The following is a 16,561-nucleotide window of genomic DNA, read 5'->3' on the forward strand; positions in this document are numbered from 1 at the left end:
CCTTGGTGGAGCAGTGGGCTAATGCCTTTTTAAGTAACACCAGCTGCCTGCCATTAGTGCAGGTTCGAGTCCCACCAGCCTCAAGGTTGACTCAGCCTTCCATCCTTCCCAGGTAGGTAAAATGAGGACCCAGATTGTTGGGGGCAATTAAGCTGACTTTGTAATAATGCCGCTTGGGGGGCGGGGGGCGAAAGCCCTAATAAGCAGGCATATACATAGAATGAAGGCTATTGCTAAGCACATTGATTTGTGCTTTAAATTGTAAGGCGCCCTGAGTCTTTGGAGAAGGGCGGGATATAAATGGGATTTTTTTTAAAAAAAAAACATAATCGAAGCCAAAATCTGAATTCCCGTCCCCTGAGCACGTAATATCAAAGCACAATTCCCTCCTCCAGTTAACAGTCATAAATCACATTCCCCAATTCGTATCACCTCTTTATTTCAACAACCTTGGTTCTCACGCTAGGTCCGGTGTTATTTATGTCTAGCTACACTCTCGTGCACATTTCCTTCCCCCCCACCTCCTAGCATCATCTAACCCTAAAAGCAAAAAGGAAGAAAATGGCTGCATCTCCATCTGTTGTCAATGAAAAAAACCATCTGAAGTTAGCGTTGACAGGCGGGTGGCACGCAACAGTATGTCAGTTTGCAGAGGAGAGTTTCCAGATTGGATAGAAGAGTGGGAGCAGGCTCAGGATCAAAACTTGTGGCACGCCGGCCAAAAGGGGCCCGGGGTTGCTTCGCAGCTAATGCTGCCGGTGACACCCTGGAGTCGGAAGCAAATATGACGGAATATCAGAGTTGGAAGGGACCTCGGAAGGCTTCTAGTCCAGTCCCCCGCTGAAGCAAGAGACCCTGTACCAGAGGTAGGCAACTTCGGCTCTTTTATGACTCATGGACTCCCAGAGTCTTTTATGACTCATGGACTCCCAGAGTTCTTGAGCCAGCCATGCTGAGGAGAAATGGAGAGGTTTCCAAACAGAGACATGCTGGCTCAGGAATTCTGGGAGTTGAGGTCCACAAGTCATGAAGGGGCCATAATTCCCCCATGCTGGCTCAGGAATTCTGGGAGTTGAAGTCCACAAGTCATGAAGGGGCCATAGTTCTCCCCATGCTGGCTCAGGAATTCTGGGAGTTGAAGTCCACAAGTCATGAAGGGGCCATAATTCCCCCATGCTGGCTCAGGAATTCTGGGAGTTGAAGTCCACAAGTCATGAAGGGGCCATAGTTCTCCCCATGCTGGCTCAGGAATTCTGGGAGTTGAAGTCCACCAGTCATGAAGGGGCCATAGTTCTCCCCATGCTGGCTCAGGAATTCTGGGAGTTGAAGTCCACAAGTCATGAAGGGGCCATAATTCCCCCATGCTGGCTCAGGAATTCTGGGAGTTGAAGTCCACAAGTCATGAAGGGGCCATAGTTCTCCCCATGCTGGCTCAGAAATTCTGGGAGTTGAAGTCCACGAGTCATAAAAGAGCCGAGGTTGCCTACCCCTGCCCTGTACCATTCCAGACGAGCAGCTGTCCAGTCTCTCCTTAAAAACTTCCAGCCATGTCCCGAAGGTGCTTTTTCCAGAGGCAACTGGACTTCCTTGTTTTTCTTGGGAGACATTTCACTTCTCATCCAAGAAGCGGCTTCAGCCATTTTGTAAGAAATGGGCCCGCCAGGTCATTCCGCCGGTGCAAGCAGAGCTGAAGAAGCTTCTTGGATGTGAAGCGAAACATCTTCCAGAAGGAAAAAAAAAGCACAAAGAAAATCTAGTTGCCTCTTGAAAAAGCACCTTCGGGATAAGCAGGACCTGGGGACGACAACAAATCTCCAGCGATGGAGCATAACTTGATCCACAGCTTCTCTGCCTTGGTAGAAAAGGGTTGTGCGAAAGCCTCGGTTGGACGACGCAGTGGCGGATAATGGAGGTCAGTATCTCTGCGCCCTTTTGGTGTTGAGCAAATTGCTGGCGGTCCTCAAGTTAACAAGCATTCATTTAACAACTCTTGAACGTGAGAATAGCATTTGCCCAATACTGGGAAAATGAAAACTTGCCAGCTGAAGAGGTTTTAATTAAGAAAACCTTAGAATGTGCAGAAATGGATAGACTGACGTTAGAGATTAAAGAGAAAGAAGATTCGGTTTATTACGGAACGTGGGATAATTTTTACCAATGGTTTAGGAAAACAAACTAGTGAGGAATGAATGTGATGTGTTATTTTGAATATAGGTTAGTAAGGAGAAATGACATGTGTTGATTAACTGATACTGCTTTGGATGATCGTTTATTACATTTTCTACAGGTTTTTTTATTAAAGAGTTTTACAAAAACAAAATTTTACAATATATCCCCAAATCCCTCCCACCCCAAACCCGCCCACTTCCGCCCCCCACTTCCCAGAGCTAAATACAGGATTATAGTTACAATACTCATATTCTAAATAAAAATTATGCATAATATACAATTAACCAAATTCATAATGTGCTTTAACTCCCCTTTAACATAACTACAAACAAAGTACCAATAACAATACCCCACTAAAATCTACTCATAAGCTAAATGGAACTTTTTAGTCCCATATTTGTTCTGAATATAATTTATCCATCTCCTCCAAACTGAAATATATCTTTCCTGTGAATGATCTTTCAAATAAGCAGAAATCTTAGACATTTCTGCAAGATTCGAAACTTTAAACACCCATTCTTCTAGAGTTATTGATTGCTATGTTAACTATTGTTAATTGAACACATGTACCTGGACAGTAGCCTGTTTGCTAAAGAATGAAAGTGTTATTGGGGGATCCCAACCCTGTGCTAATCCCAGTCCCAATCCTGATCCCAGCCCTAACCCCTAACCCAATCCTATTTTACCCCTAACCCTATAAAATTCAATAAAATCCTTAAAAAAAGAGAGGACTGTGCTGAAGAAAGCCACTTACAGCTAGCTGCTCCTTGCACATGACTGTTGCAGTACCTCCCACAGTCCCACCTGATCAAAATTCGGCTGCCCGGCCACCGACACGTATTTACGATGGTTGCGGCCTTTGAGGGGCACGTGATCGCCGTCTGCGACTTTCCCAGCTGGCTTCTGACACGCAGAGTCGATGGGGAAAGTCGGATTCGCTTAACGACGGCCTGGTTCACTTAACGACGGCTGCGATTCGCGTCACAGCCATGGGGGAGGGGAAACGTTAGTAAAATTATGTGCCAGTCCCCTAAACCACCGCCTTGCGTAGCGACAGAACGTCTCATCCCAGTTGTGGCTGTACGTTGAGGACTGACTTGTCCATTTTCAGCATGCGGGTGATCTTGGGAATATCTTGGCCGCTGCCGATGGAAGAGCATCTTCCGGATGGAAGATCATCAACTGAAGGTGAGTCAGTCTGGAGAAAAGCTTACTGGGGCAATACGTCCGTTAGATGGGGCTCGCATCACCTGGTTATTTTTTCCCATTTTGCCCAAGCTGGAAGCTGCCCATTTTCTGCAACTGGCCTAGAAATTCTTGAGTTCTAGTCCTGCCTTAAGCAGGAAAATCAGCTTGGTTAACTTTGGGTCAGTCACCAGGAGACAGTGAGTTCTAGTCCTGCCTTAGGCACGAAAGGCAGCTGGGTGACTTTGGGCCAATCCCCAGGAGACGGTGAGTTCTAGTCCTGCCTTAGGCACGAAAGGCAGCTGGGTGACTTTGGGCCAATCCCCAGGAGACGGTGAGTTCTAGTCCTGCCTTAGGCACGAAAGCCAGCTGGGTGACTTTGGGCCAATCCCCAGGCGACGGTGAGTTCTAGTCCCCATGCCTCCTAGATATCTGACCGTCATGGGCCAGGGTCGGGTCCACTCACGACGCTGTCTTTTCCCTCTCCTTAGGTGGATGATATAATCGGCCGTTCCTTGGTGATAGACGAACGAGAGGATGATTTAGGCCGCGGGAATCACCCGCTGTCAAAAATCACTGGAAATTCGGGGGAGAGGTAAGGAATCTGGGCTGGTTCCTTTTTTTTTTTTTTTTGCTGGAAGATCGGGGCTAGCCTGGATGTCTTGAAGCAGTAGGAAGAAGCCACGGATTAGGGTTCACTGCATATACAGTTAGTTCTCTGCCACAAAGAAGAGGAGGGGGGGGGGTCAACCTTGTCGGCCCTGCCTGGTTCTGCTTGATGCCTCATAGGCACCCTGCCATCAAAGGCTAGGCGGGGAGGTGGATGGAAGGGCAATAACGCTGTGTGTGTACGTGATAGGACAGGGGTAGGCAACCTCGGCTCTTTTATGACTCATGGACTTCAACTCCCAGAATTCCTGAGTCAGCTATGCTGACTCAGGAATTCTGGGAGTTGAAGTCCATGAGTCATAAAAGAGCCGAGGTTGCCTACCCCTGTGATAGGAGATCGGGAGACGCGGGGGGATGGTTCGCCTACCCCTGGTCTAGATGAAGATTCTTTTTAACGACAAGAAGATCTCTCCTACCTCTTCCTGGTTTTTGCAGAATAGCCTGCGGAATCATTGCTCGCTCAGCCGGCCTCTTCCAGAATCCCAAGAAAATATGTTCTTGCAGCGGAGTGACCCTTTGGGAAGAACGGGAAAGATCGGCGGCCAGGCCAGGCCAGGCCGCTCCCGAACAACCGTCTCCTCACCTCTAGGATGTGGGTTTCTGCTGCTGCTGCTCTCCTCGCTCTGGGATTTGCAAAGGGGTTTCACGCATTCTCTGAAGCTGTGGCCATCTCAGTTGGCCTCCCGGAACGACCCCAACAAGGCAGGTGTGCGCCTGGGTGTGTGTTGGTGTGTCTGTGGAGAGAGACACAAACATACAAATTGGCTTTGCAGGCAGGGGAAAAGATGATTATTGCACGTGACAGATTCCGTCCCCCCTTCCCAAACCTCTGAACATTCCAATAAACCATGTCAATTTTAGCTTTTGTTTCGTTTTTCCCCTTTGTAGCAGGATTGATTAGATTGATTGATTATATTTATATGCCGCCCTTCTCCCTAAGGACTCAGGGCGGCTCACAACAATAAAAACTAAAAAAGAACATGAAAATACAAAATTTAAAAAAGAATTAAACAGTAGATATGTTCAATACATAGTAATTTAACTCCATAAAACCAAATTTAAAACCATAGTCAGTCCAGGCCCGATTGTTGGAACATCCATGTTTTCAGGTCACGGCGAAAGGACCGAAGGTCGGGGGCCATCCGCAGCTCCGGAGGCAACTCATTCCAGAGGGTCGGCGCACCCACAGAGAAGGCTCCACTCCCCCTGGGGGTCGCCAGCCGGCATTGCTTAACCGAGGGAACTCTGAGGACGCCGACTCTGTGGGAGCGAACCGGGCGATGGGAGGTTGACAATGGCAGCAGGTGGTCTCGCAAGTACCCCGGGCCTAAGTTATGTAGGGCTTTAAAGGTAATTACCAGCACCTTGAATCACACCCGGAGGACAACTGGAAGCCAATGAAGCTCGCGCAGGAGTGGAGTAATAATAATAATAATAATAATAATAATAATAATAATAATAATAATAATAATAATAATAATAATAATATAAAGTTGGAAGGGACCTTGGAGGTCATCTAGTCCAACCCCCTGCTCAGGCAGCAAACCCTATACCATTTCAGGCAAATGGCTGTCCAGTCTCTTCTTAAGAACTTCCACCAGTGTTGGAGCATTCACCGCTTCTGGAGGCAGGTTGTTCCACTGGTTAATTGTTCTAACTGTCAGGAAGTTTCTCCTTAGCTCTAGGTTGCTTCTCTCCTTGATTAGTTTTCCATCCGTTGCTTCTTGTCCTGCTTTCAGGTGCTTTGGAGAACAACTTGACTCCCTCTTCTTTGTGGCCGCCCCTGAGATATTGGAAGACTGCTGTCATGTCCCCCCTGGTCCTTCTCTCCATTAAACTAGATGTACCCAATTCCAGCAACCGTTCCCTATATGTTTTAGCCTCCAGTCCCCCAATCATCTTTGTTGCTCTTCTCTGTACCCTTTCTAGAGTCTCGACATCTTTTTTACATCGTGGTGACCAAAACTGGATGCAGTATTCCAGGTGTGGCCTTACCAAAGCATTGTAAAGTGGTATTAGTAACATGGGAGTATCAAGGAACTCCCATAAGTATCCGCGTGGCTTGACATGCACGATTTGTTTTAGACTAAGCTCTAGGATTTCTTCTTTCCTCCTCTTCCTCCTTCCCCCATCTTAGGATTGAGGGAACAGTGCCTTTCCCCTTCCATGCGGGCGTGGAAGGAAGAAAAGGAGCAGATCGGGTGTGCAGCAATGGATGAGGCTTGGCGCTGATGAGTTTGCAGTGGGTAGTTTAAAAGGCAGAGGGGAACTTTCTCCGTTAGGCTACGCCAGGGGTAGGGAACCTTGGCTCTTTTATGACTTGTGGACCTCAATACCCAGAATTCCTGAAGCAGCTTAACAACTGCAGTGATTCACTTAGCAACTGGGGCAAGGAAGGTGGTAAAAGGTTGACTCAGCCTTCCATCCTTCCGAGTTAGGTAAAATGAGGACCCAGATTGTTGGGGGCAATTAAGCTGACTTTGTAATAATGCCGCTTGGGGGGGGGGTGTGAAAGCCCTAATAAGCAGGCATATACATAGAATGAAGGCTACTGCTAAGCTTGTAAGCCGCCCTGAGTCTTCGGAGAAGGCTGGGATATAAATGGAATTAAAATAAAATAAAAATAAAAATAAAATGGGGCAAAACTCAGTTAACTGTTCTCATTTAGCACTGGAAATTTTGGGCTCCCTTGTCGTAAGTCGAGGATTTCCTGTATTACAAAATCATTGTGGGTTTTTCACGCAGGGTTTCTTTCCCTCTGGGATACAGCTGGTGCAATTTGAACTGCGCCTCCGTTTTGCTGGCTCTTTTCTTTCTTAAGCCAGCCATTAAACTGGAGTCTTCTTACCAGCTGCTGTATCTCTTCCGGTTTAATGCATTCCTTGTCGGCAAGACGGATCTCTCTTTTTTTGTGATATATATCGGTTTTCTGAAATTCTGTGGGGAATGTAACACCTCTTCTCCGTGAACTGCATTGGCTTCCGGTTGCCCTCCGGGTGAGATTCAAGGTGCTGGTAATGACCTATAAAGCCCTAAATGGCTTGGGTCCGGAATATCTAAGGGAACACCTGCTGCCGGCATCATCTTTTCATCGTCCTATGCGCCCTCACAGGGAGGGCTTTCTCAGGGTACCGCCGGTTAATGAATGCTGGCGGGTTATTCCCAGGGGAAGGGCGTTCTCTGTGTGTGCGCCTGCCCTATGGAACCAACTACCCATGGAACTTAGGACTGCCCCCGACCTTCGCTCATTTCGCCGGGACCTGAAAACTTGGCTCTTCGATCTGTTTGGTCCAGACTGTGCGGTTGTTAATTTAACTGGGTTTTAGATTTACTCTTGGGGCTTGAATTTAATTTGTTTTAATTGTTTTTATTTTTTTGTATTCATGGTTTTAACTGCCCTGTAAACCGCCCTGAGTCCTATGGGAATAGGGCGGTATACAAATCCAATAAAATAATAAATAAATGCTACCTATTTTGTGTGTGATTTTTTTTTTGAAAGCTAGCTGCATGTCTTCAACCAGCCTTTTTTCAAACGTGGCAACTTTAAGAGGCCTGGACTTCAACTCCCAGAAGTCCATATATATCGTAAAGTTGCCAAGAAACCTTTTCGGATAGGCAGCTGTAGGGTAAACCAGAAAGGTCCAGGAAATGCAGTTATACTGCAACTTTTTTGTTGCAGGACTCCCTTCATCAATTACAAGGTGCATCAAAGAGGAGCTGCTACAGTCCAATCATCATTTCGAATTTGTTTCCATTATTTATGCAGCTGTCACTTCCAACCCATAGGGGGAGAAAGAGTCTCAAAAGTCCCACCTACATATAAAGGCAATCTTCTATACTTTTATATCTATGGAAATCGGGAGGCGAAGCGTCCAATTGCGCAAGCGCAGTCCGAGACCTGGCGAAAGAGGCGTTGACTTTCAGTGCACCGTCACATAGAGCTATTCCCCAAGAGCGGCGCAACTTTAAGGGTCTTCATTACCCTTAAGGAACCCCAATATCCGTAGGGGAATCCACCCTCCTTTCGCGTTTAGGGCCGCGTGCTTCCCGCAGCTCGCTGTATGTGTAGGCCAGGGGTAGGCAACCTCGGCTCTTTTATGACTCATGGACTTCAACTCCCAGAATTCCTGAGTTAGCTATGCTGACTCAGGAATTCTGGGAGCTGAAGTCCATGAGTCATAAAAGAGCCGAGGTTGCCTACCCCTGGTGTAGGCAAACATCAACCCAGAGCTGGGGTTAACGTCCTCTCCAAAGGAGCGGGCTACTACGCATGCTCCGGAGCAGCCTTGTCTCGAGCTGGGCGAGAGCGAAAGGCGGGGCGCTGGGGTTACGTCTTCCCCAAAGGAGCGGGGCTACCGCGCATGCTCCGGAGCAGCCCGTCTCGAGCTGGGCGAGAGGCGGGGCGCTGGGGTTACGTCTTCCCAAAAGGAGCGGGGCTACCGCGCATGCTCCGGAGCAGCCTTGTCTCGAGCCGGACGAGGGGATACGTCCTCCTCAAAGGAGCGCGGCTACCGCGCATGCTCGGGAGCAGCCTTGTCTCGAGCCGGGCGAGAGCTCGCGCACCGAGAACGAGAGAGGAGGGGGGCGTGTCCGGGCTTCGCGCAGGCGCATTGAGGCGTTCCAAGCTTTTCTCCCTCCCTCAGAAACCGCGTCGCTCTCGCGGGCGCCATTTTGTGGGGCGGTCTGGTCTGGCTGCCTTCTCCTTTTCTCCTCCGGTTCTCCTCGGGGCCGCCGGATCCGATGCAGCCGGGCGTGAAGGTGTTCGTGGGCAACGTGCCCGAGGAGGCGTCGCAGGTGGAGCTGCGCGACCTCTTCGAGGCGGCCGTGCCGGGCGAGGTGGTGAAGGTGGCCCTCATGAAGCAGTTCGCCTTCGTGCACCTGCGCGACGAGGCGGCGGCCGAGCGGGCCATCCAGAAGCTGAACGGGCACCTCCTGCACTGCCACCGCGTCGTCGTCGAGTTCTCCCGCCCGCGGCCCACCCACACCGTCAAGATCTTCGTCGGCAACGTCTCGGCCGCCTGCACCAGCGGCGAGCTGCGCGTCCTCTTCCAGGAGTTCGGGCCCGTCATCGAGTGCGACATCGTGAAAGGTAGCGGCCTGGGGAAACGGCGCCTTCCGTTCGGGCAGATAGGCTGCCTCTGGACGGGGAGGCTCCGCTCCCGCGCTGAGCTCGCCCCAGGGCAGGTAGTCCTCGACTTACGACGCCCCACCCCCACCCACCCCAAAAAATCCCCACTGCTGAGCGGCGCAACGGAGTGAATCTCCCCCCGTTTTAGGACCAGTCTTGCCACGGTCTTTAAGCGATCCGCCGCAGCTCTTAAGGTTGTTAAGCGGATCCGGCATCTTCTCTCTCTCCCCCCCCCCCCCGGAAGTTTGCTTGGTAGGAAGGTAGGGGAAAAAAAAAGAGGGGTCACGTGACCTCCCCGGGACACCCCAACGGCCAAACGGTTTGAATTTTGATCACGTGACCTCGGGGGAGGCCGTGGGGGTGGGGTGAAAAAACCCGATCCCCGGTTCCTTTTTCCCCCAGGGCCTAATGGTCACTAAACGAATGGTTGTAAGTCGAGGACTACCTATAGCGGAGGGTAGGGGGTTTTTTTGGGAGGCGGGCTTAGCGGATCAGATTCCAGGGTTTGGGGGTGTTGTTTGAATTCTCATTGCTCTGTTTCCTCCCCCCTTTTCACCTGTTCATTAGTTCTTGCGACAGCTCCGACGCTGACCCGAACGGTACCCGCCGGCGGCGGTGGTTTGCAAAGACGAGCGACGGGCCGCCCTTTATTCCTTGGGCTCGGGCGCCGCCACACACTACGGAAAGGGCTGGGGAGGGAGGGGGGGCTTTGAAAAGGGGGTGGGTGGGAGAGATCGGGCCCCGGTTTCCGAGTGGCGCCAACGACGGAGCGCAGCGCTGTGGACCTCTCTTCCTATGGGTGCCCTTGCGGTGGGCAAGCGGAGGCATTTCGGCCAAGAGCCGGCACGGCCCAGTAGGGACCGATAGGCCCGTCTTCCATCAGCTGGTGTTTATTTTATTAGTCCTCCAGTCTTGGCCAGATTGTGGTTTTTTTTTGTTTTGTATGTTGCCTTTATTATTTTGACAAATCACTCAGAGCGAACATATCTTAACACATCTTTCTCCTCTTCATTTTCCCCACCGCAACAACCTTGTATGGTGGGTTGCGCTGAGAGAGATACTGGCCCAAAGTCACCCAGCTGGCGAGACTAGAACTCATCGTCTCCTGGTTTCTAGCCAGGTGCTTTAATCATGGTGTACTTCTGTTACGGATGGCTGCGATATCCAGAAGGGTTGGGGGGGAGAGGGAAGGTGAAGCTCTCTGCCCCTCCTTGCCTTGGGGGGGAGCATATCAGTAAAATATTAAGAACAGGAACCTGGTGGTGGTGTAGTGGCTTGATGTATTTGGAGCTTTGTTCTCCCCCTCCATCTTGGAGCCAGACAAATATTTATTCTATTTGGTTCTTCCAAGAATCCCATTGTAGAGGTTGGATATACTACTGTAGTCCGTACATCTTTTTTCCATCTTTTTTGCCACTGTTGTGAATCACTGCAGTTTTTAAGTCAATTAACATGGTGGTTGCGTGAAACCAGATTTCTCCTTTGACTTCGCTTGCCCAAAACTCGCAAATGGCAATCACGGGACCCCGGGACGCTGCAACCATTGTAAATACATGCTGATTGCCAAGCACCCAAGGTTATCGCACAAGCAAAATCACATGGGATACTACAACAGGCGGAAGGGCAAGGTCCAGTCACAAGTAACCTTTCAGTGCCGTCCGTAACTTTAAATGGTTGCTAAACAAAAGGTTGTAAGTCAAAAGACTTCAAAGAGGTTGGGCGGTTGGAGATAGGGGCCTAGATGTTTTTGTACCTGTGGCCAAAAGGAAGAGCAAAGCTTGTGCCTAGTAAAAAATCTTGTTATTTTTCTGATAACTGCTTTTCCAACTTGTAATGCAAGCAGTCTGAATGGGAGGCTATGAAAGCATGGGTTGATAGTCTGTGCTAGTAGTAATTGATAGAAGACCTCCAAGGTCCCTTCTAGCCCTGTGATTCTATGACTTTTTGAACATGGGGCTTGCCTTATCCTGTGGCTATTGGATTCCTGTGGCTTTTCAGTGTTAACAACCAATAGGTCTAGTTACTCAGGCAAGTTTTTCCTGGAGGCTAAAGAATAAGAACATAAGTGGTCTTCAGTTTCCAGGGGGAAGAAGCTTTTATCTTTGAACATTGACCCAAGAAAACCTCCACTATTCCTAGTTATCAACCATGTGATTCGAGCCCCTTTGTTATTTCTGAATAAGGAGAGTAATCTGTCTCCAGGTTCGGGGTTTACTCAAATAGTTTTACATTTTTTGGTCTGATTTCTGACCTGTAGTTCTATTTTGTTTAAACAGAATGGACATTTGGTGATTGTTTGCAACGTTATCCAACTTTGGCACAGTCTGGCTTAGTCCTTACTCCAGAAATTCTCTACAAGTTAGGCTTGGATTGATTTTCTCTTGTAGAAAAAGGGAAATTATAGTTTTGGGAAATCCAGCATGATTCATCAGTGAACCAACCCAAGTATAAAATAATTCAGCAAATGTGACATAGCACATAGTACAAATGATCAGAAGCAACTGCCTTTTCAGCTCCTATCAGATGGTTCTCAGTATTGCAGATGTAGGTTTATATCCATCTGTGGCCATCATGCTATTCCCCAATAAAGTTGCTTCTTGCTACCCAAGAATTGTAACCCTAATTTATACCTTGATTTTCCCATAGTTTCTGATTAATCGGGTATTTTGTTTAATAAAAAATGTTCAGAGTTGAAAGCCATCAGTTCCCACTGCTAGTTGCTTTCTGGTTTGCACTAACTTGGAGAAGCAGAAAGAAATTTTGATAAGTTGTTCCTGAGACCTTTGATAATCTTGACTATATAATCACCAATGTGAATTTAGAAGGGAAAAGTCTTAACCCATGTTCTGCACCTGGTGGAGATGCTTGTATGTGTTCTTAACCTGTGTAACCTTTAGTGGGAAAGACGCACTGTAGAAAGATAACCATCACCTCACAACTTCTATTGTTAAGTGAAATTCATTTTCATCGAAGCTGTGTATTATTCTACTGATTAAAGCCATATAAAAGTATAAATTTACTATGCGTTGTCCAAATTAGGCCACCGGTTTTATCTTAGAAGATCATTTCATTTTTTTAAAGCTTTTTTAGCACGATACTAAGCACGCTATTTTAAAGTGTTTCTAAAAAAACAAAAGTCCCAACCTAGTATTAAAAGCTGTTACTCGTACATTTTCCGTGCAACTCCCTTCCAACCCTATTCTGCGTTCTGAGTGGTCTCTATTTTTGGCTGGGGATAACACACTGATAGCATTCAGAGTCTTTTATTCAGGATTAATATGGTGAAGTAAAAAGTTACAGCACCATGGGGATAACTGTTTTTTTTGGGGGGAAAAACCTGTGAGATTACTTAATCCCATTCCCTGTCCAGGGCAGTCTCTGATGCTTGGCTTCCAGGGGGCAAGAGGCAGCTCCTCACGAGCCAGTCTGTTCTTCCAAACAGCTCTCATGGGAAGTTCCTCCTAATGTTTGCCTGAGCCCAGATCTATTTTTGCCCTCTGGAGTAAATAATAATAATCAAACCTGTTCTGTCTTCTGCATGGTGGTCTCCTGGGAATTAATCCTCCTTTTTTGTGAATCAGCTAAGCAGATCCTTCAGATACTAGAAGCGTTAGTGAGCGAGAGGGGAAGCCCGGTGCTAAGGCGGAAGGTGTTTAAAGCAGCGTTCAGGATCTTGTGCCTTGCTAGGTGCCCGTGGCCTCTTTGTTGTTCCTTGTAGCTGTTAGAATGGCAAAGCCGCCCGCTGCCACAGACAGAGGCTGCTTCCCAGTGGATACACGGCAGGTTAAAGCCTTTCTCTGTATCCAAGGCATCTCCCAATAGGAATGGTTTCCCGTAATGAAATGTCATGTGTTCCTTATTGATAACCTTCTGTCTGCTGCTTTATCAGACTATGCGTTCGTGCACATGGAGAAAGACGAGGATGCTAGGACCGCCATTGAACACCTTAACGGAAGAGAAATCAAAGGCAAAAGGATTAATGTGGAGCTTTCTAATAAAGCTCACAAGAGGGGGATTGCAGGATACATTGGCCAGTTTGGTGGAGATGAAAAGAACAAAATACCGACTTTAGAGAACATGCAGACCAGGAACGATGGCGTGAGGTCTGGTAACCTTGCTTTCCCAATGGCCAATCCAGCTTACTCTTCACTTGACTACGATTACCAGCAGCGGATGAACAATAACAATTTAACCAAATTCGACTCGAATGGCCAAGCCAGGCAGATCTCCCCTTCTTTCTTCCGAAGGGACCGGAGCCCCCTAAGGCGCTCACCCACAAGAGCGGGCTACGCCCTTCCCATGACTGGTCAGCAAGCTTCCTACAGAGACCAGCCTGCAGCATCCCTTGGGATGGCCTATAGGCCTCAGCCTACCACTGGGCAGGCAGCCATGTACAGAGCCCAGCCCTCGGCCATGCTGGCAAATGCATACAGAGCCCAGTCCTCTGTTGCCATGGGACCCTCCAATTCTCAAACAGCAGCTGCTGCTGCCGCCGCCGCAGCATTAACATCCTATAATACTCAAGCCTATGGAACCCAGGCCGCTGCTTCCCAAGTTGCCACTTACGAAGCCCAGCCCTCCACGACGTACGCTGCTGCTTACGGGGCCCAGACCGCTGCCTCCTATGCAGCTTCCTATGGGGCCCAAGCAACGGCCCTCTCCGCCTCTTATGGAGCCCAGACGGCAGCCAACCAGTCGGCCTTGTACGCAGCTCACACGCTCTCGGCCCAGCCCGCTTCCTACGGAGTCCAGCCCGCCGTTGGCCATGCTGCATCCTACGGGGCTCAGGCGTCATCCGCGATTTCATCGGCTTACGGGACCCAGTCAGCAGCCAATCTGGCAGCTGCTTACAGCATGCAAGATGCTGCAGCTGCGGCGGCCGCTTACAAAACGCAGCTGTCTGCTTCGTTGCCCGCAGCCTACGCAGTCCAACAGTCTGCGGCGGCCCCCGTGGCAGCAGGCTATAGGTCTCAGGCTTCAGCGTACAATGGGTTGGCTCAGACCGGTCAACAGGCAGCTTCCTATGCGGGAATGTCCCAGGCAGAAACTGCCGTTCTCCACCCGCTGTATGAACGGACCCGTCTCTCCCCACCGCGTGGCAGCCGCGAGGATCTCTACCGAAAAGCAGCTGTCATGAACAAGAGGTATGCAGCTTTGATAACGCTTTGCACATCCCTCCCGCGTTCTGTCCAAGGAGCTCTCTGTACTTCAGAGGGGCTCAGAACGAGACTTCATTCTGCACTTCCTAGCAGGCGGCAGATTTCTTTCAAATCCTTGGAATTGGGGGTGTGTGCCTGTAAACGGGAAGGGGTTGGGAATGGAGCTTGCTGGCCTTTTGCTTCAATGCTTCTTCCTTTAGACTATTTTTTTCCTCTCAGCTGATCTTCCAGCCCTTTTCTGTGCTTTTTCTGTTAAAGGGGAAAGGGAGCAAAAGATAGCCACACTCGTACTTTACCTCTCTCCCAGTCTGCATATGATAAATACATTCATGTAAGAAGGAAGAGATACTGTAATTACCAAAAAACACCTGGGCAACTTGGTGGAAGGTACATTGGCTCTGCTTCATGAATCTACCCTATCGTATGAAAGTGAAGCGAGGCACTTTAAGGCTCTTTAAGCTTCAGTACAAAGGTACTGAAGGGCTGTATTTGACTCTTTCCCTATCCAAAGAGACCAGTGTTTCCGGTCAACTTGGGGTAAAAATAAATAAATAAAAATCCCCTGCTCACCGTGCCATCCAGGAGCCTGAAATTGTAAGTGGTTATATAATCAGGTCGAATTTGAAGGCGGAACATGAGATAAACCATAACTGAATCCTTGAGCAAACCTGTGTTTCCCTGGTCAGGTTACTAATGGGGGAATTTTTCCCGCCAGTTCCAAAAGTTGACCTTAATGCAAGTCAGGATCCTTAACGCCTCTTCCTGGAATTGAATTTCTGGACTGTAGTACGGTGCCTTATTTTTTTTAAAGGTATAGCTTAACTAAGCCGCTGAGAGATTTCTCGGCATCATCCAAGACACAAAATAACTCCAATTCTTGTAAAATAGCAAGTTGGGGGGGGGGGTGGATCTCCTTTGAATTCTTCTAAAAGGTTTCTGTCTGTGCTCCCACTCACACTTATTGCTCTCCTATTGCCAGGTTTGGGTGGAGGGGTACCCTTGTCACAGCACATATTTGATGGTGTCTACCACGAGCCTCTTTTTTTTTTTTACATTTAATTTACCAAATGTCTCTTCTCTTAACCAGGTACAGTTCCGATCTCTCAGATGACCGCCGTTTATCTGACTTCTCTGATTTCCGCCGTTTATCCGACTCCCCCCATGCGTACCGCCATTCGCCCACAAAGGCTCAACTGGATTATCGCCGCCTTCCCGACATGCAGTCTGATGCCCGTTACGCAGGTGCCTATGGCGACTACTTGCGTAACGCACAACTGCAGCTGCATGCTAGTTACCAGCGCCGTCTGTAGACGAAATTCCCCGCCTTCTGGGGTGGGACTCTCGTTGCCGTGGCCTCCGCCGTTGTAACCCGTAGAGCATAATCCCAGCGGCTGTGTCCTTGGGGAGCAGTTTGATTTCAAAATAATCCTTTTAGACCTGACGTTTCTCGATCATGGGCGCCCCTAGGCCGCTTTAGTTCTTAACCTTTTTTTTCTTTTCTTTTCTCTCTTTTTTTTTTTGGTTCTTCCTTACGCCATGTAAGGCTGTGCTATTTACCTTAAACAGCGAGGTGAGTCCTATACGCTGCCCCAAGATGAACGATTTTCTGGGGGGGGGGAAATCCTTTTGAGTGATTCCCTTAAACGTACTGTTAGGGCACTCTGCTCAGCCTCAGTAGCCTCGTATGTTGGTGCACCCTGGACCTCTTAAAATCAAAGTACGGTGTGTGTGTGTGGGGGGGTGTTGGTTGTTTCGCACAAAGAACGTCCACTTAAAGTTTCCTCGGTCTGGCCTTTCTCAAGATCACGCCAATGAGAGAGGGGGAAAAAAATCCACCTGGTCACCTTCATTTTAACGAGAGAATCACCTTTTCTAATCAGCCCAGTTGCTTTTATGTAACGGCTTCCTTCCTTGATTTATGACAGTCTATGCTGTGCAGGTAACCCTCATGTTAGAAGTGAGTTTAGATACTTTTTTTGTTTTGTTTTTGGTATTCCTGTAAATAAAATGGGCTGACAGACATTTTAGACCACCCAGTTTGTGTTATGATTTTGGTGTATGTTTGCGTACGTGCACAAGTAGCCATTCATTCATCCTTCCCCCCTCCCCCTTTCATCGGTATGTGTATAAAACCAGCCTTGCCCAGTTTTGTCCCACTGGAGGTTTTATCCTGTGTGGCTCCTAATTATTCCCAGCCATTTTCCCCATACGGACTGCGGGTAAAGACGTCAGCGATCCAGAATTGCTGGCA

The 16,561-nt window shown here is 48.6% G+C and overlaps 2 protein-coding genes across 2 annotated transcripts in view; both read left to right on the plus strand.

Annotated features, from left to right (window-relative positions):
- CCS (copper chaperone for superoxide dismutase) overlaps nucleotides 1-5,433 on the plus strand; it is an 8,516-nt gene extending 3,083 nt beyond the window's left edge. Inside the window, 5 exon segments of the mRNA XM_083374805.1 lie at nucleotides 1,792-1,883; nucleotides 3,281-3,326; nucleotides 3,329-3,357; nucleotides 3,846-3,949; nucleotides 4,459-5,433. Of these exon segments, the coding sequence (XP_083230931.1) occupies nucleotides 1,792-1,883; nucleotides 3,281-3,326; nucleotides 3,329-3,357; nucleotides 3,846-3,949; nucleotides 4,459-4,612 (425 nt within the window). The 3' untranslated portion in view covers nucleotides 4,613-5,433.
- Nucleotides 5,434-8,486: 3,053 nt separating this feature from the next.
- Nucleotides 8,487-16,332, plus strand: RBM14 (RNA binding motif protein 14). Its single transcript, XM_083374660.1, has 3 exons — nucleotides 8,487-9,112; nucleotides 13,041-14,295; nucleotides 15,398-16,332. The coding sequence occupies exons 1-3, from the start codon at nucleotides 8,764-8,766 to the stop codon at nucleotides 15,618-15,620; spliced, it is 1,827 nt and encodes a 608-aa protein (XP_083230786.1). The 5' UTR covers nucleotides 8,487-8,763; the 3' UTR covers nucleotides 15,621-16,332.
- The last annotated feature ends 229 nt before the right edge of the window (nucleotides 16,333-16,561 follow it).

This window comes from Vipera ursinii (assembly GCF_947247035.1).
Source record: "Vipera ursinii genome assembly, chromosome: 15".
Taxonomy (NCBI): Eukaryota; Metazoa; Chordata; class Lepidosauria; order Squamata; family Viperidae; genus Vipera; species Vipera ursinii.

Bases quoted from the DNA above. Each gene is read 5' to 3' on its own strand.
- RBM14 (XM_083374660.1), top strand. From the start codon at position 8,764: ATGCAGCCGGGCGTGAAGGTGTTCGTGGGCAACGTGCCCGAGGAGGCG. The intron at 9,113-13,040 runs GTAGCGGCCTGG...CTGCTTTATCAG, and splicing joins CGAGTGCGACATCGTGAAAG to ACTATGCGTTCGTGCACATG. The intron at 14,296-15,397 runs GTATGCAGCTTT...TCTCTTAACCAG, and splicing joins GCAGCTGTCATGAACAAGAG to GTACAGTTCCGATCTCTCAG.